General features: G+C 46.4%; 1 protein-coding gene and 1 long non-coding RNA gene across 3 annotated transcripts in view; one reads left to right on the top strand and one right to left on the bottom strand.

Moving 5' to 3' along the window:
- Window positions 1–22,819, bottom strand: part of slc8a1a (solute carrier family 8 member 1a) — a 29,876-nt gene extending 7,057 nt beyond the window's left edge. Inside the window, exons 1-7 of one of the 2 annotated variants that reach the window (XM_085460552.1) lie at window positions 22,589–22,819; window positions 17,485–19,301; window positions 11,019–11,125; window positions 8,775–8,795; window positions 8,627–8,644; window positions 5,333–5,401; window positions 3,434–3,561 (exon numbers count right to left, since the gene is read on the bottom strand). In XM_085460552.1, coding sequence (XP_085316678.1) covers window positions 3,434–3,561; window positions 5,333–5,401; window positions 8,627–8,644; window positions 8,775–8,795; window positions 11,019–11,125; window positions 17,485–19,280 — 2,139 coding nt within the window. In that variant the 5' untranslated portion in view covers window positions 19,281–19,301; window positions 22,589–22,819. Of the gene's footprint in view, window positions 1–3,433; window positions 3,562–5,332; window positions 5,402–8,626; window positions 8,645–8,774; window positions 8,796–10,675; window positions 10,780–11,018; window positions 11,126–17,484; window positions 19,302–22,588 lie in introns of both variants that reach the window. The other variant, XM_085460551.1, reaches the window with a different exon arrangement.
- On the top strand, window positions 20,255–21,177 carry LOC146708624 (uncharacterized). The gene is made up of 2 exons (XR_014920989.1): window positions 20,255–20,343; window positions 20,921–21,177. It is a non-coding gene; the product is annotated as an uncharacterized LOC146708624 (long non-coding RNA).
- Window positions 22,820–25,646: the final 2,827 nt, after the last annotated feature.

The raw sequence follows: 25,646 nt of genomic DNA, 5'->3' as shown, positions 1-25,646 counted from the left end.
CTCCAGCTATTCACGTTCCTCCTGGTTTAATGATGCAACTAAATGTCCGTTCAGTAACTCTGAAGGTAAAGCCATCAGCTCGACTTCAAAGGGAACAAAGTCAACATACTAGTCTTTCAGGTCACAGTCCAACATGCTATGTGGTAGGAGTGATGTATAAAATGTAAAGACAGTGTAGGGATTGGACTTCCTTGATGTTGGCAGGTGGATTTCTGAACTATCCGTTAATCTATGAGAGAGTTTTGGAGTGTCCTTTAGATCCGACTCGTCAGGCTAGTTCAGACTAAAGGACCTTTTTCTAATCACTGTTAGAGGAAGTCTCCTTTTTTATGTGTGCCCACATTGCAGGAACTATGTGGGAAAGTCCTTAGAATTCAGTTTTTGGGGTCATGGTACTCTCTTTCAATTAGTTATGTTAAAAACAGTTAGCGCTGAACATTTGAGGATTTTGTTGTTTTGTTAGTGGTACAAACAACAAAGTCCTGGTTGATCCTATCGAACGCCAGATCCATCACCCACAAACTTGACAAATTGGAGCTACAGATAGCCAACACAAGCTTTGCACGTAACTGCAGCATTATTCTTATTACGGAGACGTGGCTTCACCCGCTGATTCCCGACGCTGCAGTCGAGTTAGCAGGCCGCACGCTACACCGGCATGACAGAAACAGCAACTCAGGTAAAAGCAGAGGAGGGGGGCTATGTGTTTACGTGCATAACGAGTGGTGCTGTAACAGCAGGATCATTCACACACACTGTTCTCCTGATTTGGAGGTTCTGGCAGTCTCGTGCAGACCTTTTTACATCCCGAGGGAGTTTACAGTAGTTATTGTGATAGCTGTTTATATACCGCTGGATGCTAACGTTAGCACGGCTCTCAGCCTCTTGCTCAACACCATAAACAAACAACAGCTTGCCCACCCCGATGGGGTTTTTATTGTCGCCGGCGACTTTAACAAAGCGTGCCTAAAGACTGTGCTTCCTAAATTTGTCCAGTTCGTGGACTTTGCTACAAGAGGAGAACACACTTTGGACCATGTCTATTCAAACATCAAGCATGCTTTCAGAGCGACACCCCTCCCCCACCTGGCTGGATCTGACCACCTCTGCATGTCCCTCACCCCCACCTACACCTCCCTGCTGAGAAAAACAAAGCCCCAGACAAAGACAATAAAAACCTGGCCTGAAGGAGCCCTTTCTCAACTGCAGGACTGCTTCTCAACAACTGTATGGGATTTATTCTCCAGCCACAACCTCCAGGAGTACACGGACACTGTACTCTCGTACATCAGGAACTGTGTTGACAATGTCACCGTCAACAAAAGGGTCAGGGTGTTTCCAAATCAAAAACCCTGGATGAATAGCGAAGTGCAATCCCTCCTAAAAAGCCGCAACACTGCCTTCAAGTCAGGGGACAGGGCTGCGTATAGGGCAGCCAGGGCAGACCTGAGTAGAGGCATCAGGAAAGCTAAGGCTGCCTATAGGAGGAGGATTGAAGATCACTTTGCTGACAACGACCCCAGAAAAATGTGGCAGGGGATCAATCACATTACCAACTACAGAAGCAATAACCAGGCAACATCTAGGACTGATGCCTCACTGGCTGAGGATCTAAACCGTTTCTTCGCCCGCTTTGAGACGACCAAGCCCTCAGCTGCCACACCACTTCCACCCGCCCCCAGCACTGGCACACTAACACTCAGGGAGCACCAAGTGAGGTGTGTTCTAAGGTCAGTGAATCCCAGGAAGGCGGCAGGTCCTGATGGAACACATGGAAAGGTTCTCAGAGCATGTGCTGACGAACTGACCGGAGTCTTCACTAAAATCTTCAACCTTTCCTTGTCATCAAACACCGTCCCGCCCTGCCTCAAAACCTCCACCATCATCCCCATCACCAAGAAGACAGCTGTGGCCAGCCCAAATGACTACAGGCCTGTTGCACTTACGCCTGTAGTGATGAAGTGCTTTGAGAGACTGGTCTGTCAGCACATCAGGGCCGGTCTGCCTCCCACTCTGGACCCCCACCAATTTGCCTACAGGACAAATCGTTCCACCGAGGACGCTATCACCATAGCGCTCCACACTGCGCTGAGTCACCTGGAGCACCGAGGAAGCTATGTGAGAATGCTCTTTCTGGACTTCAGCTCAGCATTCAATCATATCATCCCGGAGATCCTGGTCCAGAAACTGTCTCACCTGGGACTCTCCACCCCCATCTGCCTCTGGATCAAGGACTTCCTGACAAATAGACCACAGTCTGTCAGACTCGGCCCCCACCGGTCCAGCACCATCACACTCAGCACCGGGTCTCCACAAGGATGTGTTTTGAGTCCCCTCCTGTTTACGCTCTACACATCCAACTGCTCCCCTACCCATCTCTCAAACACCATCATAAAGTTCGCGGATGACACCACAGTGGTTGGACTCATCTCAAGGGGGGAGGAGTCGGACTACAGAGATGAGGTCAACAGACTGACTGAGTGGTGTTCAGTTAACAACCTCCAACTGAACACCACGAAAACTAAAGAACTTATCTTGGACTTCAGGAAGGGCAGAGCAGACCCGGCCCCACTTTACATTCACGGGAGCTGTGTGGAGAGGGTACACTCCATGAGGTTTCTGGGCGTGCAGATATCTGATGACCTCTCCTGGACTGCAAATACTACGGCGGTGGTTAAAAAGGCCCAGCAGCGTCTCCACTTTCTGAGAGTGCTCAGGAGGAACAACCTGGAGGAGAGGCTGCTGGTGACATTTTACAGAGCCACCATAGAGAGCATCCTAACGTACGGCATAACATCATGGTATGCAGGGTGCTCAGCTGCAGACAGGAAAGTACTGCAGAGGGTCATCAACACAGCCCAGAAGATCACTGGCTGCTCTCTGCCCAGCCTGGAGGTCACTGCAAACTCTCGGTACCTCAGCAGAGCTGGCAATATCATCAAGGACTACTCTCACCCCAGCAACCAACTGTTTGAACTATTACCGTCAGGCCGACGGTACAGGTCACATAAAACCAGGACAAACAGATTCAGGGATAGCTTCTTTCCCAGAGCTATCACCGTAGTAAATAAGCACAAAAACAATTGAACCTATTCCATACCGTCACTGTCATTATATTATGCTGCTATTCATACTGTCATCATATTAATGCTGCTATCCTGTATATATTGTACATACTATTGTTTGAGTACTTACGATTGTTTTTTTTGTACTTTTTATATTTTACATTTATATTTATTATTGAAACTTGCACCAAGGGAGTGGCACTCCAATTTCGTTGTACTCTGTACAATGACAATAAAGGCTATTCTATTCTATTCTATTCTATCTCTTGGTGCTCTCTGATGCAGAGTGGCCATCAGAGCTCCTCAGAACAGTTTCGTCTGAAAGGGGCTTACATATTTCACACTAACCCAAGAGAAACGTCTCCTACCTTGAACTCATACGACTCCTCGATGATCACCTCCAGTTTGACGTGTTCGCCCAGCATTGGCCTGCCCATCTCTGCAATCCTCCGCTCTTCTTCTTCTTTCTTTGTCAAAGGCTCCTCAGCCCCGTCCTCTGAATCAGAGAGGAAACATTAGGTTGTAGAGTCAACAAAAATACACTCAACAAAAATATAAACGCAACACCTTTGTTACTGCTCCCATTCCCCATGGGATGGACGTAGAGACCTAAAATTCATTCCAGATACACAATATAACCATCCCTCCCAAACAGTGGTCACAAATCAGTCCAAATGTGTGGTAGTGGGCACATCTGCTATATTGAGATAATCCATCCCACCTCACAGGTGTGCCACATCAGGATGCTGATCTGACATCATGAGTAGTGCACAGGTGTACCTCAGACTGCCCACAACAAAAGGCCACCCTGGAATGTGCAGTTTTGTCTCACAGCAAAATGCCACAGATGCCACAAGCAATGAGGGAGCGTGAAATTGGCATGCTGACAGCAGGAATGTCAACCAGATCTGTCGCCCGTGCATTGAATGTTCATTTCTCAACCATAAGCCGTCTCCACAGGCGTTTCAGAGAATATGGCAGCACATCCAACCGGCCTCACAACCGCAGACCTCGTGTAACCACACCAGCCCAGGACCTCCACATCCAGCAGGTTCACCTCCAAGATCGTCTGAGACCAGCCACCCAGACAGCTGCTGGAACAATTGGTTTGCACAACCAAACAATTTCTGCACAAACTGTCAGAAACCGTCTCAGGGACGCTCAACTGCATGCCCGTCGTCCTCATCGGGGTCTTGACCTGACTCCAGCTCGTCGCCGTAACAGACTTGTGTGGGCAAATGCTCACATTCGATGGCGTCTGACACGTTGGAGAGGTGTGCGCTTCACGGATGAATCATGGTTCACATTGTTCAGGGCAGATGGCAGCTGAGAATGTCCCAGTTCTTGCATGGCCAGCATACTCACCGGACATGTCACCCATTGAGCATGTTCGGGATGTGCTTGACCGGCGTATACGACAGCGTGTACCAGTTCCCACGAATATCCAACAACCTCGCACAGCCATTGAAGTGGAGTGGACCAACATTCCACAGGCCACAATTGACAATCTGATAGACTCCATGCGACGATGTGTTGCACTGCATGAGGCAAATGGTGGTCACACCAGATACTGACCGGTTCTGGGTCCCCAGACCCCCAATAGCGCAAAAAACTGCACATTCCAGGGTGGCCTTTTGTTGTGGGCAGTCTGAGGTACACCTGTGCACTACTCATGATGTCAGATCAGCATCCTGATGTGGCACACCTGTGAGGTGGGATGGATTATCTCAATATAGCAGATGTGCCCACTACCACACATTTGGACTGATTTGTGACCACTGTTTGGGAGGGATGGTTATATTGTGTATCTGGAATGAATTTTAGGTCTCTACGTCCATCCCATGAGGAATGGGAGCAGTAACAAAGGTGTTGCGTTTATATTTTTGTTCAGTGTATTAAGATTCATTTACCTTATTATGTGAGAGAGCAGCTATTTATAAATATGCCTATTCTTGATACAGAAGCCAATATCTGTCACTTTATTTCTAATGGGGTTGAGTCGTTTTTTGAGAGAGATGGTTGAATTGCTCTCAGTTCTCACTAAAGATTTCCCAAGAAGACGTCTAAACCCTGACAGTGAAGAAATGTTGGCCAGTCAAAAGCCCACAATCAATAACACGAGTTTTCTCAAAGCTCAGCTCTCATTGATACCTGTGTACATATGAGCGTTGCCTGTCCTGATCAGAGCTACGAAAATAAATGGTCATAATGGTTCGTTTGACACTGTGATAAAAGTTAGCACAGTAAAAGATAGATGATGGGCAAACCTGCGATGCTGATGATGTTGGAGGGGACGGGGTGCTCTCGTCCCTGGACCTTCCTGTAGATGTCTCTGCCTGAACAGGTGAACAGAAACTGAAACCAGAACAGGGCTGAATCATCACAGCCTGTATCCAGCACCAAGCTGACGGCTTGTGTGTTTAATGTGCGTCTGTTCAGAGGGACAGAATCTGTAAGTCTGTGAAATGTCAGAGGTGTTTTTGTTTAGTAATAGACTTCAAAAATCGGGATGAAACGTGTGTGTTTGCTGTTCAATCTGGATTTATGTTCCTGTGATGCTTTTCATTAACGAAGGTTAGTTATCATTCAACCAGTGCAGGTTAGTTAAAAGGTTAGCTTGATGTCTCTCTACCTCGGCTCATGTGGGAGATGTGGAGACTTAATTTTACTGGATGGTAACTGTGCGCTCGGTCCACAAACGGCATTTTGCAGCTGTGAGCACGTGAACAGTGACAGGCTTACTTCTTTTGTACACAGTCTATGATCGCACCATGGGGCTAGCATCGTAGCAGTGTTCGCCTAGGCTGGCTGTGCTGAGCAATATAAAGGGTGTGCTTTACCATCAGCACATGCCGGGGGGCGGGGTTACACCCACTCTGCTTACACGAGCAGAACACTGACGCTCACACCTGCAGCTCCTCCTCAGGTGGGCATTCAGGTGGAGGGTTGAGCGTTAGACTAACGGACAGTTACAGAGGTCATGTGACGCTAACAGGAAGCAGCGAGGAGTGAAAACAAATCCTGTCTGCTGACGGCAGTATTATTTGATGTTTTTAAAATATTGATGAGCTGTGCTGCTCTCTGAACTGAAATAATAATAACAGTAATAAAATGACGTCCCTGAGCCTGGTTCTGCCGGAGGTTTCTTCCTGTTAAAGGGAGTTTTTCCTTCCCACTTTCGCCAAAGTGCTGCTCATAGGGGGTCATATGATTGTTGGGTTTTTCTCTGTATCTATGAAGCGCCTTGAGGCGACTTTTGTTGTGATTTGGCGCTATATAAATAAAATTGAATTGAGTCTGAGATTTAATTTAATGCTGTTTAAGACTTTTTTAGTAAACGTTTGTGAGAACCTGCAGAGAGTCTGATTAAATGATCCCTCTTTTATTCTGAAGGTCTTACCTTCAAACATTCACATTAATGATCACACTGACGGTTCAGCATCTCAGAGCGCTGAGGACCTGTTTGTGCGTATCTGAGCATGCTCAGTTTGGTTAGAAATAACCTTCCTTGTCTCACAATTTTAAGGCTTCCGGAAACCTCCAGATGTTTCCTAGTCAGGAAAGAGTCTTCTCTTCACTGATTGGCTCAAAACAGGTGATTTTTTGGCACAATAACAGGCTCTAAAGCTCACGTGTTGTCTGTACACTGTAGAAATGGTGACATCAGCATCGGCCGCCTGATTGGTTTTTGTGTGACCATATTTAGATAAGAGGGCGGAGTCATAAGGTTAGTTGATGGCAGCGAGGTTTTTGGGTTGTTACAGTAACTAGAAGTAACTACAGTAGTTAGAAATTCGAAGGCCAGGTTTTGCTGTGAGCAAGTCTGAGAGGGTTTCTGCTCAGATTTCATGTTGGACACTCTGAAGGTTCCTCGGGGAAGCGTTTGATCAAAGGTTAATGGATCTTAGAGAAATTTCTGCCAATCACAAGCTGTGAGGAGCACACGTGTTGTCAAAGTGGTGAGGTGCAAAGCCGCCGTTTCCTGCAGGTTTCCCATCATCTCCCAGGTTTAAGTCCTTCTTTAAACGTCTGTCATCGCTGCCTTGGAGAAGCAGCTGATGGTTCAGACTGACACAGAGACGGAGCCTGAAGTTGTCGGGAGCTCACGTCACAGAATTTCAAGCTTGGCGATTGGATGGTGAAATGAACTCTGGGAGTTTGAGGCGGATGAGTGTAAATGACCCCAGAGAGGATCGCTGTTTGAGGGAAAGCTGAATGGGATCGTTCCTGCAGGAACCACGGAGGTCACGCCTTCACAGAACTGAATGAATGTCTTTCCAGATGTTTTCATCTGTATTGTGTCTCAGCTAGGACACAATACCAAAGACAGGCTCTCATTTAGCAAACAGCCATTGCCCTCTCATCCCACTGTGTCTGACGCTGCCTGTGTCTAATCCTTATGTGAAAGATAAGTCCTGACATCGGGTTTCTCCTGTTATCCCTCACTCATTAGCTTCAGGAACTAAAAACCTGCATGGTTAGGTTCAGGGAAAGCTTGTGATTGGACCAAAACATCGCTTTGCATCAGGAAACTGCTCGTTCTACACTGAGAGCATGTCTCACGCTCAGCCGGAAGTCTGGAAACAGCCGGCCTGACAGTCACACCTGCTCTTCCAGCTGCTTTGGGATGATGATTTTTTAAATACTCGCTGATGTGTTTGACTTAAAATGTTATTTACTATAATTTCTCTTCTATTTCCACCAACTTGAGTTGAGACGCTCTGTGGCTCGGCGAAATAACAGGAATGATGGTGTTGCAGCGTGCCGATGGACGCCATGTTTAAATTACCCTGAGCTTCTTCCCCTGCGTGATGCCCTGAAAGAAAACATAACAAGAGGTGCGCTGGTGCTGTTTCATCTGTGATCACGATGACGCACAGAACGGGTCAGGGCATTTCAAATGCTGAGCATAGCCTGTACGTAAAAGATGGACTCCAATTCTGAAGCCACTTTTCAGTTATTTATTTGTAAAAAATGTCTGGAGTCATGTATGATTTTCGTTCCACTTCTCACGTGTGCACCACTTTGTGTTGGTCTTTCACCTGGAATTCCAATAACATTGATTCATGTTTGTGGCTGTAATGTGACAAAATGTGGAAAAGTTCAAGGGGGCCGAATACTTTTGCAAGCCACTGTAGCTAGGTCCACTCTGTGGCGGCGTTCAGGACGCATGCAGTCACATGACCAGCTCTACGCGGGATATGCCAATCACCCGTCGCACGTTGGTGACCACAGTGAAACACAAACGCTTCTCGGGCCTGGTGGAGCAGCGGGAACGGGCTTTGGTCTGTTTGTAAATCTGAGATTCGGGGCTTCGTCTCAGGCGCCCAACGTTTAAAGGTGATGAATGAGAGTCACGTGAAGAGCTTACAAGACGCCGCTACCATCGTACACGTTGCTTTAAGTGTTGACACACTTTGAAAGCCAACATTTACACCACTGACAGGTGTCTTACCATACAGCTGTTTGTCTATCAAAAAGTCACAAAAAGCACAAATTAACACACACATACAGTGAATGCTCACATGTCAGATATCGTCTCACTGCTGGCTTTCACCTACCTGTCTTAACGAATCCACCTGAAAGGACAGCAAGTACGAAACAGGAAGTCAGAGTTAGTCATTTGGTTTTGTGGCAATTCTTAGAAATCATGAAAGCGACACACATAAACGGTTTGCAGACAGGAAGGGGACAAAGAAAGCGGCTTACCGACTTCCTGAAGCAACACAGCTGAAGAGAAGAAAGAGACGAGAGAGACATGAAGCAGAAGTGACATCAGAAGGTCTCTGTTTGACACACCTGTCCTCAATCTGGACTTCATGCTGCTGAACGAACGCGTGACAAACGTGACGCCAACGACGGTTCGAGCGGTGGTCAGCTGTTAGTTTACTGTTACATCTAACACAAATTTAAAGTGTGCGATTAACACGGACACGTGCAGGTTTCATATGAGAGTCCAGGCTGAATGGACCTGACCCGTCCTCCCCAACCTGCCAGCATCACAGCTTGACCGGACACATCCGCATCTGTCCACACCTGGACCAACAAGGAAGCGAGAATCTCTCTCCTAGCCTCTCCGGGACTAAGATAAGACGAACTAGCATGTTCTAGTGAGGCGAACTGGGCGAAGACACAAACTCCACAAAAACCACCTGAAAACCCAGTGAAACACCCAGGCTGCCTCAGTACACTCAGGGAAATGAAAGTGGGCGGTTGTTACGTTTAAAAGATTCAAACTGGTAATCTGAACAAAATAACTTCCTGTTTCTGTGGTGACCATAATTCCAAAGATTTGAGACCACGGGAAAATCACTGGAGTTATAAGAGGCAGACGACCACACAGACGACGTGTATGCTATCGCTCTTTATTGTGGTTTAACCTGTCAGAGACAAAAACGTGCAGAAAGTTGTGTATCGAGCCTTGTGATCAGAACCTTCCTGCTGTTTTTAAGCCTGGATTGACAGCTCAGTGGCACAGCGGTTACCACTGTTGCCTCACAGCAAGAAGGTCCTGTGGTCAAATCCACAATCTGGCCGAGTTTGCAGTGGGTACTCTGACTTCCTCCCACAACTGAAAAGTTAGGTTAGTTGGTGTTTCTAAATTACCTGTGAGTGCAAATGGTTGTCTGTCTCTCTGTGTTAGCCCTGCGACAGAATGGTGACCTATCCAGGGTTTGCCCCGCCTCTCGCCCTATCACGTCCGGATAGGCCCCGGTAACCATGGTAAAAGTGTTTTTACGTTAAGTGGCCCTCGAGGCCTGGAGTTGGACACCCCTGGTCTAGAATTTGTTGAACACTCTAAAAAATTAAGTCTTTAAATGAACTTAATGAAAAGGATTTCCACATTAATAAATGGCTTTCTGTCAGCATTAGGCATTTTTTTCAGACTAACATCATTTTCATGGGTTGGATCAACTTAAATAAATTAAGTTAGACTCAACTGCAGTAAATAAGTTGATCCAACTCCATTAAGTTATAATAACAGCATTGCATAATGCTAAAATAAAGCAATTTAATCACATGAAAATTCTTTCCATTATTTGTTCATGTTATTCAATTTAGTCCAAAGGAGTTTATTTAAAAATCACAAATCGCCACAGCAGTCGCCTCAAGTTAAAGACCCTGCAATGAAAACCCAACAATCATATGACCCCCTTTGAGCAAGCACTTTGGCGACAGTGGGAAGGACAAACTCCCTTTGAACAGGAAGAAACCTCCAGCAGAACCAGGCTCAGGGAGGGGCGGGGCCATCCAAGAGCTGTTAAACGCCACAGGTGACCTGGTTACATGTGCCTTCACATCACAAACCCGACGAGAAGAAAAAGCGACACCGGGTGTTCGCCATAAACGTCTGAGTGAACGGCAACAATACTGTGTGAAGATTTCTATGAACCCGGAGAAAAGAATCAAGGCCTTGATTTTGTTGTCGCCTTATATATCGATAAAGTTGACTCAAACTGTCCTAGCACCTCTCAGCACTGATAATTCAGTCTGGACCAATAGGACGCCAGCTGAGGGCAAAGGAGTGACAGCAGCAAAGACAAACTCCACAAAGACAGGCAAAGGAGGACAGGTCAGAGGTCGTCAGAGGTTAAGGTGCCCGTCCACACCTGTCCATCTCCTCCTGTTCCAGTACGGCTCCTGCAGCTCTACGTAGAAGCTGGCATTCTTATCATACTCCTCGTGATCGATTATTTTAATGGCTATGATCTTCCTGTGGGGGGAGGGGGGTCAGAGGTCAAGGGTCATGCATTAGTTCACACAAACACAGACACCTTGTCTGCCTGCTGGGATGCAAAAACATGATTAGCTCAGATTATTAAAGGATGAGCTCAACTCAAACTTCCCCGCACTCGTTATGACATTAAACACCACATCAACAGGGCTGACTGAGGTCAAAGGTTATCAGTGATATAGAAGGGGTCAGGGTACAGGAAGGCGACACCCCCCCACCTTTCCTCTCACTCATCTCCAGCAGCCGAGGCTCTCCGATCTCCAGGAAGAAGTTCTTGTTCTTCTCGTACTCTTCGTCATCGATTATATTTATCCGAATGGTTTTGCTGAAACAGAGAAAAGCCGGAAAGAGAGTTTGCAGAAGGAGAAGCGTGCAGAAGCCCGAGACACCGCAAAAGGAGAAACACGGCGGGCAGAGGGAGACGCCGCCGACATTTACACACACACACACACCGCGTGACCTCGTGTTTCTGTTCGCCGGCACCGCTTCGTACGAACGTTATGTGCGCAGCTCTCTGAGCTCCAACCCTAAACCAGGCCAGTACTATGCTTAATATTTATGACTCCAGGAAATCAAATCTGAGTTGTTCAGGTGAGGCAGCAGAGTTAGGAGTGTGAGGACGCACAGAAGAGAGTCAGTCATTTCTGAATTTCATGTGAAACAGAGAAGACGAGAGGACGGCGAGGAGATCTCATGATGACACAGTTTGTTTGTTCGGTGTTGGAGGCGGAGCTGGAGGCTACAGCAGGCCGTGTGTGTGTGTGAATGGAAACTGCATCCACTCCCATGTTTATTTAATGTGAGCAGATTGATGCTTTGGGGCTTTCTCAGTGATCCAAGGACACGGTTTGTTTGGTGTCACAGTTTCAGGACACTTTCAGCTTTGTGGATGTTTGAGTTTCAGTTTTATTCATCCAAAGAATCTGTAAATAAAATAAAAGCAATCAAAGAACTCACAGACAAAAGAGCTGATTTAAAACCAGTAAAGTGTAAATCATCATCAAAGTTATCTGCAAAGACAGAAGGTTGTTTGGGATCAGCGAGGATGACTTAGATCTCACTTTGTGCCGATTCATTATTATTTAACTTTTAAGTCATCTTTAAAGAACCTGATAATGCAGATTACAGTTACTGCTGCTCATTTTAATACTCGTCTGTTTGTTTCCACCTCGAGTATATTTAGTGCTGGTTACAGATCGACCATGTTACCATGGAAGGAGTGCCCAGGTGATTCTCAGGTGGAGGTAAATCTCACAGCACCAGAGGAGCACCTTCTGTTCCCTATAGCAGGAACACAAGACTCTAAAAAGTCCCATCAGAAGGAAACAGCTGGAAGGACAGCTGGACAGGAAAGGACGGGACAAACATGGACACTAACTGAACCCGCCCGGCCGAGACTCTCTGCCGTAAAGCTACAACCACACTCACAGCTTTGCCGTAAACCAAAGAACGCGCAGAGACTCGGACGTCCACGGCGCGTCCTCAGATATTAACTGTGTAAATGTGAGGTCTCTGTGTAAACAGGACTGAAAACAGAAGCTCATAAACTCATTTTATCAAACACAGAAACACGTCACACGTTAAAGCTGACAAAATGAGCTGTTCTGAGATCAGTTTTAAAGCAGGACAGCAAATCTAAACTGCGGGTTTAGCATCGTCTTGCTCCATCATGAGGTGCACAGGCACTGACACGCCCCCATCAGAGCTGCAGGCTGATGTTTGGTTGGGTCTGACCTCAGATCAGTTTTAAAGGAGCTTTGGAGCTGTAACTTGTATGTATGGAAGACACGCTGAGCTGCTCACAGACGCTGACTTCGCAGGTCGGCGACCCTCTGCCTCTCTAAGACGGCGGTTTGATGCTGTGATCGCGCGTCCTCTTCCTTCACCTGTTTCTCTTTTTGCAGAATTTTTTTAAAGTTGTTGCCATGAAATTCAAAATGACCTCATATTTTTCTAACAATGGAAAATGTTGTCAGTTTAAAGCTTTGATTCGTTGTCTGTGTTTTATTGTAAATAAAATAAGCATCCTGAGTTTTGTGCATCTGGGTTGTAAAATCTTGAAAGCTGCTTCGTTGCAGTGACAGAGCGTGAATGCACCGAGGAGCTACAAATGGAAACGCTCTCCGAGCTGCAGAGGTCTGTGTGATTTACTGCCTCTATAAAAATCAGAGATTACATATAAACTCTACGTAAGTCAGCTTTTTATCACTGCAGAGGGTTTCTGTGGAGGAAGGAGAAACGAGATAAAAAGTACACCGAGTCTGCAGACGTGGCCGCCGGCCAGCAGCGACCTCCCCCGTCGTCGGCCGTGACAGGAACAAGCTGCAGTGATGTGTCTGCTTTATGGGCTGATGCTGCGACGAAGAGCAGGGACGAGGTGCTGCTGCCTGAACGCGGGCTGGCCTAATAAGGAAGAGAGCAGCGTGGTGTTTATCTGCTCCGCACAGCAGACAGAAGACATCTGACACACTGAAAATCCCCCACACCTCCAGCCGCCTGAGAAAAGATGGAAACACGAGCGAACATCCAGCATCCGTGCAGCAGGCAGCTACAGGCAGCTACAGGCAGCTACAGGCAGCAGCAGGCAGCTGCAGGCCGCCCCCTCAGCGAGCCGCTGCCATGCAGGATGCAGGTGTGCACACCTGCAGCAGCTGTTACGTTTCAAATCATCACACTTTCACTGATCCGGCATCCGACCACACACCGCCATGATGTCACAGACTGCTTTGACTGGCAGCGACAGACACCTTACACCAGGGCTGTCAAACATAAGGCCCGGGGGCCACAATCGGGCCCCTGGATGGCTTTGGAAAATGTGAAGGAGGGCATAAATTGTTGGCTGTATTTGAATACATTTCCTGCCACGCTCATTCACGCTGCACCAACGTGACAGAAAACACTGAAAGTTGTGTTGCCGTCTACGACACAAACGTCAGATTTTTATTTATTTCACAAACGTCCTTAATGAGAAAAAAGCTTTTTCTGTGACTTAACTGAAACTTTATGTTTTATAATTACAGGAGAGTCTGGCCAATGACAGAAGGCCTAGTTTCACTGAGCCCACCCAATCAGGAGCAGAGATGGGCAGTAACTGTAATCTGATTACTTTTTTCAGGTAACGAGTAAAGTAAGGGATTACTATTGCAAAAACAGTAATTAGATTACCGTTACTTTCCCGTAGGAACGCTGCGTTACTGCGTTACTAAAACCGTGACTTTTTGCGAGAATGTCTCATGACAGTGACGTAAGCGAGTGCGACGTTCGTGACAACAGCTGTGTGCAGATCAACAATGGATCATATATCGAGTGCAGAGAGAGTATGAGCGTGCAGCGTTTAAAGCGTGGAAGTACTGACCTTACTTTGAGTTTGATTCCATAAAAAGTGACAAAAACATTAGTGTCCGCTGTGCGTGGGAAGAAAACTTCTTTTTACAGCGAAAAAACCCCTAAACTTCCAACAAGCACCGAGTAGCTACGACGTAATGGGAAACTCACAGAGAAACTCACGGATTCTTCCACTGACCGCGGCACACCTGCACCAGGGTAAACCTCCACCTACCCCACTCCTGCTTTACAGGTGAAAATAGAGCGACAGGACCGCTGAGTCTTTGACTTTATTTATTTTCTGCTGTGTTTTACTTGCATCTATTTGAAAGACTGAGTGTAAACACAAAAAATATTTTATTTTATGTGCTGGAATGTGCAGAAAATAGGTTTAAATGTTAAACTAATTTATTCAAGTCAGAGAATGTTGCAGATAATTAAATGTTTGCTTGATGCATAAAGTTAAAAGATTAAAACTGATAAAACAAGTTTTAAAAAGAGACTTTTCCATTTGATTACATTTTGTATGATGGATTATGTAGAAAAAGTAGAATTGGGCCGAATCACCTCTATCGCTCTATCACCTCTTCAGGTTGTAAATCGTGTTTTTAAAAAGTAACTAAGTAATTAATTACTTTTGAAAATAAGTAATCAGTAAAGTAACGGGATTACTTTTTTGGGGAAGTAATCGGTAATTAGTTCCTGATTACTTTTTTCAAGTAACTTGACCAACACTGATCAGGAGTGAGGTGATGTTACACATTCGTTTGACACAAAGTGAGCATATTTGGAGACATGGGTGGAGTCATAATGTAGTGTGGCAGTGAGAAAAGTAACGCTTTATGTAGCCTTGACACGACACGGAAAGAAATAACAAGGAAAGGAAAGAAGGAAAGGAAAAACGGAAAGGAAAGAAGACAAGGAAGGAAAGAAAGAAGGAAGGGCCCGGTCTCTGCTCTTCTGTTGGAGCCGTCATATCGCTCCTTCCTCGCGTTGACAAAAACCGGACACAGGAAATGCTACGGCTGCCTCGGTGACGGCTACGAACTATAAACCGGCGCAATGATGCCAGGACAGCAGACACATTCCAGGAAGAGTTTCATATGTTTAATATCTCATCATTTACTGGATTGTCTGACACCTAGAAGAAGGTGATCCAGATCAATCACGTGTCGGAGGGCCAATCAGAGCTCCGCCCTCTCAAACACATCGAGGGTGCAGCTTCACAACGCGTGACCTGCTGAGGCGCAAACACCGCCGTCCCCACAGACAGCTGTTTACAGCCAGGGGACACCTGCAGGGTGTGACACGCATCGAGTCACGCTGTAACATAATCACAAAGCACACAGTGGCTGATTTGCTGGGCGCCATCACATGACCTGACAGTCTGCCTGAGGCAAAGCAGACGCTGCCTCTGGGAAAAAGAATCACTTGGATAAGACCATCAAATGTTCCCGTCAGGACGACTGCAGCAGCCCTTCACCTGGATCACCTGTCCAGCTGTTTCAACATCACTACATCAGCTGCGTGTCAAACTGAATGCCATCGAGCACGTTCACCGCCGCCGTGCAGCGTGCAGGCGTTTGTGTACCTGACTCGCTGCAGCTTTGATGGATGCAAGCTGTGCGGCTTGTCCTGCTTCTGTCACTGGAGGACTTTCCTTCAAACTCACTGAGCAGCACACACAGTGCTGACGGGGAGGCGTGCAGACTGACGGTGCGCCTAATAAACTGACTATAAACGACCCGCCTGCAGCCATCTGTCTCCCGGGTGACTGAACGCAGCCTAAAACAGGACGTGCCGTGGAGCTTGGAGATCCTGCCTCTGCTGCGATAACTCCATCGGTCTATATAAGGCTGCGGCCGCAGCGCTGCCAGCGTCCTCATTAATAAACTCAAACACAGGACGAGCGAGGCAGCGTCTCCATTCCAGCACGCCGTCCTCTTCCTTTCGCGGATATAAATGTTTTCATTTGAGACGTGGAAAGAGTCGACCTGCAGCCACTATGCCAGGCATGTAAGGCTGAAGACACAAGTCACGTGACTGTGTGGAGGCGGAGTTACACTCAGACCGGGGTACAAGAGCTGTGAGGCATTTCGCTCGTTTTCATCGTGACCTACGACCTCAGCACCCTGAGTGGTCACTAGGATTACTCTACCTAAACACAGTAGTTAGATTACTTCTACACATGGTGTGCCCCAAATGTTTGATGTAGTTTTCTTAACTTGTGGCTTTATATTTATGCACGGGAGCCCAGCTGGCCCCCGCCGTGTGGCTCCACACCACCAGCAACCTGTGTGTGTGTGTGTGTGTGTGTGTGTGTGCGCACATGTGTGTGTGTGTGTGTGTGTGTGTCTGTGTGTCTGTGTGTGTGTCTGTGTGTCTGTGTGTGTGTGTGTGTGTGTGTGTGTGTGTGCGTGTGTGTGTGTGTGTGTCTGTGTGTGTGTGTGTGTGTGCGTGTGTGTCTGTGTGTGTGTCTGTGTGTGTGTGTGTCTGTGTGTGTGTCTGTGTGTGTCTGTGTGTGTGTGTCTGTGTGTGTGTGTGTGTGTCTGTGTGTGTGTCTGTGTGTCTGTCTGTGTGTCTGTGTGTGTGTCTGTGTGTGTGTGTGTGTGTGTGTGCGTCTTAATTCTACATGAGGATTGTGGATTCATTCATTAAAGTTGTGGATTAATTACCTTTAAAGATCAGGACCAGCTGTGTGTGACGTGGAAGCAGAAGCTGAATAATAATGGATTGGATTTATAAAGTGCCTTTCAAGGCACCCAAGGCGCTTTACAATACCACTAATCATTCACTCTCACATTCACACACTGACAAATTTGAGTTCTCTGACTCTTGTTTAGTGTCAGCAGCATCTGATGGTGCTTCAGGTGTCGAGTGATTAAACTCGATGGAAGTGATGCTTCTGATGCTGAAACTATTGTCTGCGTCGTGTACAGTTTAAAGAGGTGATGAAAAAATTCCCATGCCTGTTCATTAGAATAATCTGGAAAGGTTTGAAATCTACAGAGTGATCCGTACATAAATCCATTTATATTTTAGGATTAATAAGAAACCATGTAAGAGAAGCCAGGCCTGCCACGTGATGGTGTAAGGGCTAACCTCTTAACATGTTCGGTTTTGTTTCAGCCACATGCCAAACAGACAGTAGAAAATGTTAGGTCACAAAGAAATGCAATTCTCCTTAAAAAGCTGATCCATGAACTAATCCAAACATGACTGAACTCAAACCCTAACTCTAGTCCTGGAGGAGGAGCCAAAACACTGGTGGGTGCGAAGCGATTAGCATGTAAGATACTGTTACTATAACACCTGTGGAGCTAAAGTTGTTTCAGATCGTTAAAGAGGATTCGTACTTACGAAATCTCATCGTTCTCAAACTCCAGAACTCCGTGTGTATCCTCAAAATCCTCGCCGCCTCCTTTAGCGGACCCCTGTATCGTTTTGTAGGGCACTACCACAACGCCGCGTGCTCCTGAGGTCCGGATCACCTTGACCTCCATCACCCCGACGCTCTCGCTCACGGTCATCACTGGCTCCTCGAACGTAAAGATCCCGGCGTGGTCATCATCAAATATGGTAACGGTGGCCGTGCAGGGCAAACCCAGACCTGCGAGGGTGTCCACGTGGTTTGCCTCGTGACTGTTCGAACCCTCAGCTGTAACTCTGACGTTGCTTAGGTGAACCAGGAAGTGCTCGTCTTCTTCAAAGATGTCGTCATCGATAATATCGATGCGGATTTCTTTTTCCGTCTCACCGGGTTTGAACACAACTGTTCCTTCTGTGAACTGATAATCTGAGCCGGCGTTGGCGGTGCCGTCTTCTGTCCGGTAATCCACGGAGACCGTGCTGGTCAGGTCTCCGCCACGTCGAACCACATTCAGTGCCACGCTTCCGCAGTTCTCCAAACACTGGTAGGTACCAGGGTCGAAGATCACTTTGGAAGAGAAGTCGTTCACCGACACCTCAGAGAAGATATCATGGGTGGCTCTCTTGGCTTGGTCAGCGGCATGCTTCTTCAGGACGTTACCCGCTCCTGTCATGATTCTGGTCGCTTGGCAGCGGTAGAAAGCTCGACTCTTCTGTTGCTGGGTTAAAACTTGGTAATTCGCAAGCTCCATCAGCTGCTCCATCTCCTTCTCCGGATGTTTCTGTTTCAGCTCCTTCAGGATCCTCGCCACCTCCCTGCGGGCCTCCTCCTCGTCCAGCTCCTTCCCTTCAAATCCTGCCTCTCCATCTGTGAACTCCTCTCCATGAGAGTTAAGCATTTTTCCATCCATTTCAATGTCAACCTTTGAGGGAAGTTCTGGTTCTCCCTCCGTTTCGATGATCACTCCTTTCCGCTTCCCCGCCCTGTATCGCTTGTACATGTATTTGTAGAAAAGAAGTCTGCGATCCGCTATGTACGCCAATCCAACGCAAAGTGGGAAGAAGAAGAGCGTGAGAAGCCCCTCCCATATTTCCACAACTCCTGGAGAAAAGACAGCCAGGATCAGATAAAGCCAGGTGTAAGCAAAGACGCTCCAGGCAGCGGTGATGAAGAACACGCGCAAGTGCTTCACTTTTCTGGTCTCTCCTTCAGGAATGACAGACACACACAGCCCGATGATGACGAACATGTTGAAGGCGGCGCTTCCTACGATGGTGTTGGGACCGAGCTCCCCGGCATTGAAGTTGTGCCCACAAACCTCCACCACTGAGAGGAGGATCTCTGGGGCGGATGAACCCAGTGCCATCAGGGTCAGGTTGGACACTGTCTCATTCCAGATGCGTACAGTCGTCGTGATCTTCTCACCGTTTGGTTTCTTGATGGTGATCCGTCTCTCCTGGGAGGTGATGACTTCGATGGATGCCATGAAGCGATCGGCGATAATGGAGACCCCTAAGAACATGTACGCTAACCCCACGAAGTATATGGTTGCTCTGGCGAGGCGGTCAGTGAAGGCTGGGTTTTCTGGCTTCCACATAGGAAGGATAACGCCCTCTATGCAGTTGGTGCTTCCACCACATTTGCTGTGGTTGGTGGCTGTCTGGTTGGAGGTGAGAGTCAGAGTAGAGCCCGCTGCTGCTGAATATGGAAACTCAGTTGAGATGACGGTCAGAAAGAAAATCAGCTTATAGGTGAAGAACATCGGCATGGTCCTGGCTGGGCTCATGGTGCTTCAGCTCCCTTAAACCTGTAAGATACAGAGAGAGTGCTCATTATTCTGGTTTCTCCCTAATTATGTTTAAAACCGAGCTGGAGCTGAAGCCTTGTTCCACATTCAAACTAGCTCTACTTCTAAAAGTGGCTGTGAAACTGGCAGCAGCAGTGCTTCAGTGAAAAAAGGAGAGTCTGTCCTCTCATCTGTATGAAAGCTAAAGTCTGTCCTGACCCACACATGAGTCATGTTCTCATGAGATGGGCTTGGTTTGTGAAACATGAAATGCTTCTGGCAGGCTGAACAATATTATTGGTGTATCTTATGGGGTGGCTGTAGCTCAGAAATCTGCTCTCTCCTTCTAGTACTGACAGGGAGAGAGAGCAGATTTCTTCTTCATTGGCTTCCTGTTAAATCCAGAATTCAAAATCCTGCTCCTCACATACAAGGTCTTAAATAATCAGGCCCCATCTTATCTTAATGACCTTGTAGTACCATATCACCCTATTAGAGCACTTGGCTCTCGCTCTGCAGGCCTACTTGTTGTTCCTAGAGTATTTAAAAGTAGAATGGGAGGCAGAGCCTTCAGTTTTCAGGCCCCTCTTCTGTGGAACCAGCTTCCAGTTTGGATTCAGGAGACAGACACTATCTCTACTTTTAAGATTAGGCTTAAAACTTTCCTTTTTGCTAAAGCATATAGTTAGGGCTGGACCAGGTGACCTTCCCACTGTCGCCAAAGTGCTTGCTCATAGGGGGTCATATGATTGTTGGGTTTTTCTCTGTATGTATTATTGTAGGGTCTACCTTACAACATCAAGCACCTTGAGCCGACTGTTGTTGTGATTTGAATTGAATAGATCAGGTCAGCTACACAGCAAATTCAAAAGTGTTAAATGTTTTGGTGTTAATAGTCTTCTTGCAAAAGTAGAGTTAATTTTACTCTAAGTAGAGTCACATTCTTTTAACCACCAACAGAGTAAATTCACAGACTCCGCCCCCAGCACGGCTCCAATCGAAGCTGAAGTGAAGCCGTTTCAGAACATTTTGCTCTACATGTTTGAGTTGTTTGCCATGCTTGGTAAGTCATTTTTTCAAAGATTGTTTCAATTATTATTAGCTTTTACTTCTGTGGCTCTTTGGAGTTGAGACAAAGCTGTGTGAAAGGCATTAGCCATGTTGCTCGCTGATAGCATAATATTCTGTTTTAGCTAGCTGAAAGGTATTGTTTGCGGGCAAATACCACAGCCTTGAAAAAAAGCTTGCATGTGAATTTTCAGTCAAACTTTTGGTCAAATACACCTAAAACAATGTGTAGAATGTGAAATGTTGGTATAATGGTGCTACTTGAAGCCTGAAAACGATCGCCCATAAAAAAAAACGAGCAAACAGCAGTAGCTGACGTCCTGACTGGATTCTACGTTAGCATAGATCCCTCCAGAGTTTTGTGCACACGGTTTAGGTAAAAATGAAAAAGGTTGAGGTTTTACATTTAGTTCAGTATTACCTGTTGCCTGTGTCCTTGTCTTTTGGGAAAATACTTTACACAAGTAATGACTCAAAGAGGATTCCTTTTTTTTTTACTGTGCTGCAATTGTTTACTGGATTATTTGTGCCATTAATTAGTGTCAACTAATTTTTATTCAATCTCTGCACAGGATATGCTTGTGAAGATGGAATATGGGGGAGAGCAGAAGTGCGTTGAAGTTCCACAAAGGGATGAATGAAGGACATGCATATTGTATTGAAGCAATAAGTGATGAGATGCTGTTATTTGCATTTACCAGCTCACCTATGTCAGACCTTTTGATAAACAAAATTCTAATGAAAGTGAGAACATGTACACTGTTACATCTTTCAGAAAATGTTTTGAAATTGTGGTGCACAGTTCAGAATAAATGTTTTTCAAAAACCATTGCATCTTTTTAGTAAATGTTTATTTCCAAAAGAAATTTCTAGAAGTTCAGAACAGTAAAATTCCCGCTTTTTAGAATGAATTAGAAGATAACTCTTACATAGTTAAACTAAAATACTCTTTGAGAGTTAATATATAAACTCTTAACACCAAGTGTTAAATTATCAACTCCAGACAGATTTGGTGTTTAACACTAAATCAGAGTTAACGTACCAACTCTCCAAAAAGAGTTAAATTAACACTCTCTGGTGTGGACCCATATAGACACTTTAATAGTGTTGAAGTCAAATCCGACAGTGTTAATTTGGACATGCTGGATTTGCTGTGTACTAATCAAAAGGTTGGCAGTTTGATCCCTGCTCCTGTCTCCATGCCAAGGTATCTGTGGGCAAGACACTGAACCTCATGTTGCTCTCTGAGGCATTCTTCAGAGTGTGGCTGTTAGAGAGAAAGCACTTGAGTAGAAAAAAAGTGTTTGTGTGAATGTGATAGTGCAGATGGGGCGGAGCCACAGAGCAGCTCCTCCTATTTCAACCCTACACCAGCAACACTGAAATCTAATGAGAGGCTGCTCTTACAATAACAGCTGACAACAGCAACCATGGCTGTTGTTCCTACAAGGTCACATTTCACACCTCAGTATGACTATGAAAAGACACAAAGCAGCCCAATTACACAAAGGCAAACTAACCTGCTGCAAGAGAGCGAGACAGGAAATCAAAGGTACAAAAGTATATAATAAAATAATATATATATATATATATATATATATATATATATATATATATATATATATATATATATATATATATATATATATATATAATAAAAAGAAACAGAAAAGTACCACGAACACTGCAAATCACTTTAGAAGAAAGAAAAACGTCAACACAAGCTGTCAGAAATGTGATAAAAGAAGACAAAGCTACGAAGAGAAAACGACAACCAGCGAGCCGCAAACCTGCTGGAAAAGAGAAAAACTACTACTGGAGGACATCAAACTGTTAAAACAAGTGACAAAAAATGACTAAAGTGACACAGTCCTTTAAATTCGTTTATGTCTCTTTTATATTCAAGCTTTTTAAATAAAGATAAAATTTGAATGGACATCTTTAAAATGATTCGATGATCTTTAATAACCCAACCAAGTTTGCAGCTCACACACACTGATCACAAACACTGCTGCGTGTCAGCGTCCAGGTCAAAAATGCTAATTTATAATAAAAAAATATATACATAAATAAACAAGGATGGGTGTGCGAAAATGAACAATCGTAGACCGATTAATCCAAACCATCCCTGTCAGAGTTAGATCAGGGAGAGATGCTGTGACCTGCTGTGACATGAACAGCAACACAAGCTCAGCTGAAACGCTGGAGCACGATTGCTCAGGAGAAAATCAGAAACCTACCTTGGCTCAAACTGTTTCAGGTGAAGATCAAACTCACTGATGGACGATGGAAAAGAAGAAAAAATCAGAAGGGTGACAAATGCACAAGACTTTTCATCTGACAGAGAGCTGAAACCCCGACACTAAACCTCCTCCAGAGGACCAGCGAGAGGCTGTCAGACGGCGTGGAGACGAGGAACAGAAACACCACCTGATGATAACACCGAAATAACAACAGAGCCGACGGAGCAGCGCCGTCCTCTCCTCAGCACCTCCTCTCCCTCTGCCGCCCGCAGGGTGACGTTAACAAAGAGGACACGAAATCAGCAAATCAGATCACGTGTAACAAATTCATTCAGAGCCAGGCTGTTTCCTGCAGCTCCGCTCTCACGTTTCCTCTTTAACGGGGGTCAGATTACTGAATCTGGAGTTTGGTGAGTCCACACCTCACGTCTCATCCTAAACTGATTTGGTCCTCCTCTGCTTCCTGCAAACTTCAATTCAGTTTGATTTACACAGCGCCAAACCACAGCAACAGTCGCCTCAAGGTGCTTTATATTGTAAGGTCGACCCTACAATAATCCATACAGAGAAAAACCCAACAATCACATGATCCCCTATGAGCAAGCACTTTGGTGACAGTGGGAAGAAAAAACTCCCTTTTAACAGGAAGAAACCGCCGTTTATCAGACTGATCTATGGACCAAACTGCATTTTATTCACCCCGTTACCTCAGCCTCGTCTCCTTTACTTCACTTCAATCAGTGCTGGGAGGAGTTTCTCCTTGTACCACCGCTACAGTGAAAACTTATCCAGAAGTACTCGAGCTGTACTTCTCTGGTCTCAGCTCTCTCACACAGACCTCCCCTCTGAGAGTTGAACCTGAGCTACAATCAGAGATCAGCTGTGTCCAAAAACAGCTGTTTGGCTCCGATTTAGTCAGATTTAAACAGGCGAGTTATGAAATCATCCTCCCGCCGTACAGGTGGCGTGAAGGATGGAAATATCTACTGAGATCAACCAATCGGTGCATCAGGCTGTAAGCATGGGAAGTTTAACATGGGAGTCTATGAGGACTGACTCACTGCTGCCTCCGCTGGATGTCAGAGGAACTGCAGGCTTTGGTCCTTCTGGTCCTTCACTTGTGGTACAAAGTACCAGCAACAACAGTACTAATCCTCACACGCCAAAGTACTGCTGTATACTATTACCACACCATTACACCCTATAAAATCACACAACATTACACCAGCTACCCTACAGCATCACCTACGTCTGCATTACATCACTCCATCCCAGAGGCGTGACGATGACCTGAAGAAGCCCAGCTGCCGCAGAGTAAACCCGACCTGTGGTGCTTCTCTGAGCTGGTACTCACCTCTGGTCCTGACACAGCAGCAGCAGGAGAAGAGAGTGCGCTCAGGAGGGAGAGCCGAGTCCGATAACTGCTCTAAATTTAACAGAAAAACATGTCGTACTAAACATGGCTGCGTAGCTGCCTGCGTGCTGCTTATCGTCCTTCTGCTGGCGGGCCATGGCCATACAAGGCTCTGCAGGGCCCGGGGCCATTCAGCAGCTCCTCGTCACCACCGACACGTGGGGAGATAACCGCTAACGGCTAACAGAGGCAGGAATGCTGGGACAAGTGCCTCGCAGCCACCCCCATCCCCAAACCCCCACACATGACATCTGCACAACCTTCACAGGGAGGCATCCAGAGAGCGACACACTCACACCTTTAAACACGGTTCCTCACAGCAGACGAGCCTCGCACAACTTCTGATTTTATTGTAAGTTCTTAATATTACAACGAGATGCTTTTTGTGACTGAGGCTGACACCTGTGCAGGTTCACCTGCAGATTGAAACCCTTGCTGCGGGGTTATGAGGACAGAGTTCAGCTTTAAGCATTCACAGAGCAACACTTCCTCTGATTATCGTGATCATTTCCTGCAGCAACATGCTCGTGCTGCGGTTCAGTCTCAACGATGAAGGTTTAGGAGTGAACTGTAAAACTCGTGCTTCTGGTGTCTGTGCAGACCAATCATGAGATAAACACGGGGGTCAGCTGACCCTCCTAGAACCACGTCTCATTTTCTGTTATTTTCCGCTGCATCAGTGCAAGTTTACAGAAACTCGGACCTCCTCTCAGCATCAGTGACATGGATCAGAGAGCAGAAACCAGCACTGGTGCATTGTGGGTAAACTTTCAGGTGTCTGCTCAGAGCAGGTGAGAGCAGGTGCTGTTTGAGGCTCATGATAGCTGGGATGTTAACGTCCATACTGATGATGGCTCTGACCTCTGCTGGGAGTTTTATGAGAGTCATGGACACGTTTCGTTTTTACCAGCATGTATCTGGCTCAGCTCACGCCAAAGGGCACTCTGGACCTTGTTCTCAGGACATTTTTACTTCAGACCAGCGCTGTGTTATTTTTATTTATCTGTATCTGTCCTACACCAGTTCAGCCTGTTGTCCAACACCAGTAACTTTACCTGAGTTGGCGAGCTTAGTGGTACCATCTCTGTTACCTACACCAGCAGATCAAAAATGTCCCACAGAGCATCACCCCCAGTGTGCTCACTGTCGTTTCCTGGCCTCTGGCAAAGTAGCTGCTTCAAAAATGGTGTCATCCACCCACTTTTGAAAAAGGAACATTTGGATCCTCCTCTGATTGGCAGTTATAGACCCACCTCCAAGTTGCCACTTACTGCTAAGATCTTTGAGAAGCCTGCGGCCCTCCCTGAGACCTCACTGAGTCAGCTCTGAGAGCATCAAATGATGATGCAGAATGACGACGGTTGCTGTTCTGTGTTGGAGCTCATCTTTTCATTCTGCTCAACAGGTGCTGGGTTGGTGTATCAGGATCTGGCTTGGAGCGCTTCTCTTCGTACCTGTCTGACACCAACAAGCTCACCTGCTTGCTCAGGTGTCAGCAGGCTGGTGTAGTGTGGGGAGTAGTGAGTGCGACAGCTGAGCCTGAGCCAGCACAACAACCAGAAACAACCAGCAACCAAGTCTCGTAGGCTCAGACGACTGCTACTGCAGCACAGGAGGAGGGGCCACAGCCCAACAACAGCG

The sequence above is a fragment of the Copadichromis virginalis genome, linkage group LG6 (assembly GCF_057382275.1).
Source record: "Copadichromis virginalis isolate Kocher_CV1m ecotype Utaka linkage group LG6, C_Virginalis_male_GT1.1, whole genome shotgun sequence".
Taxonomy (NCBI): domain Eukaryota; kingdom Metazoa; phylum Chordata; class Actinopteri; order Cichliformes; family Cichlidae; genus Copadichromis; species Copadichromis virginalis.
This window is presented reverse-complemented; position numbering and strand designations above follow the sequence as displayed.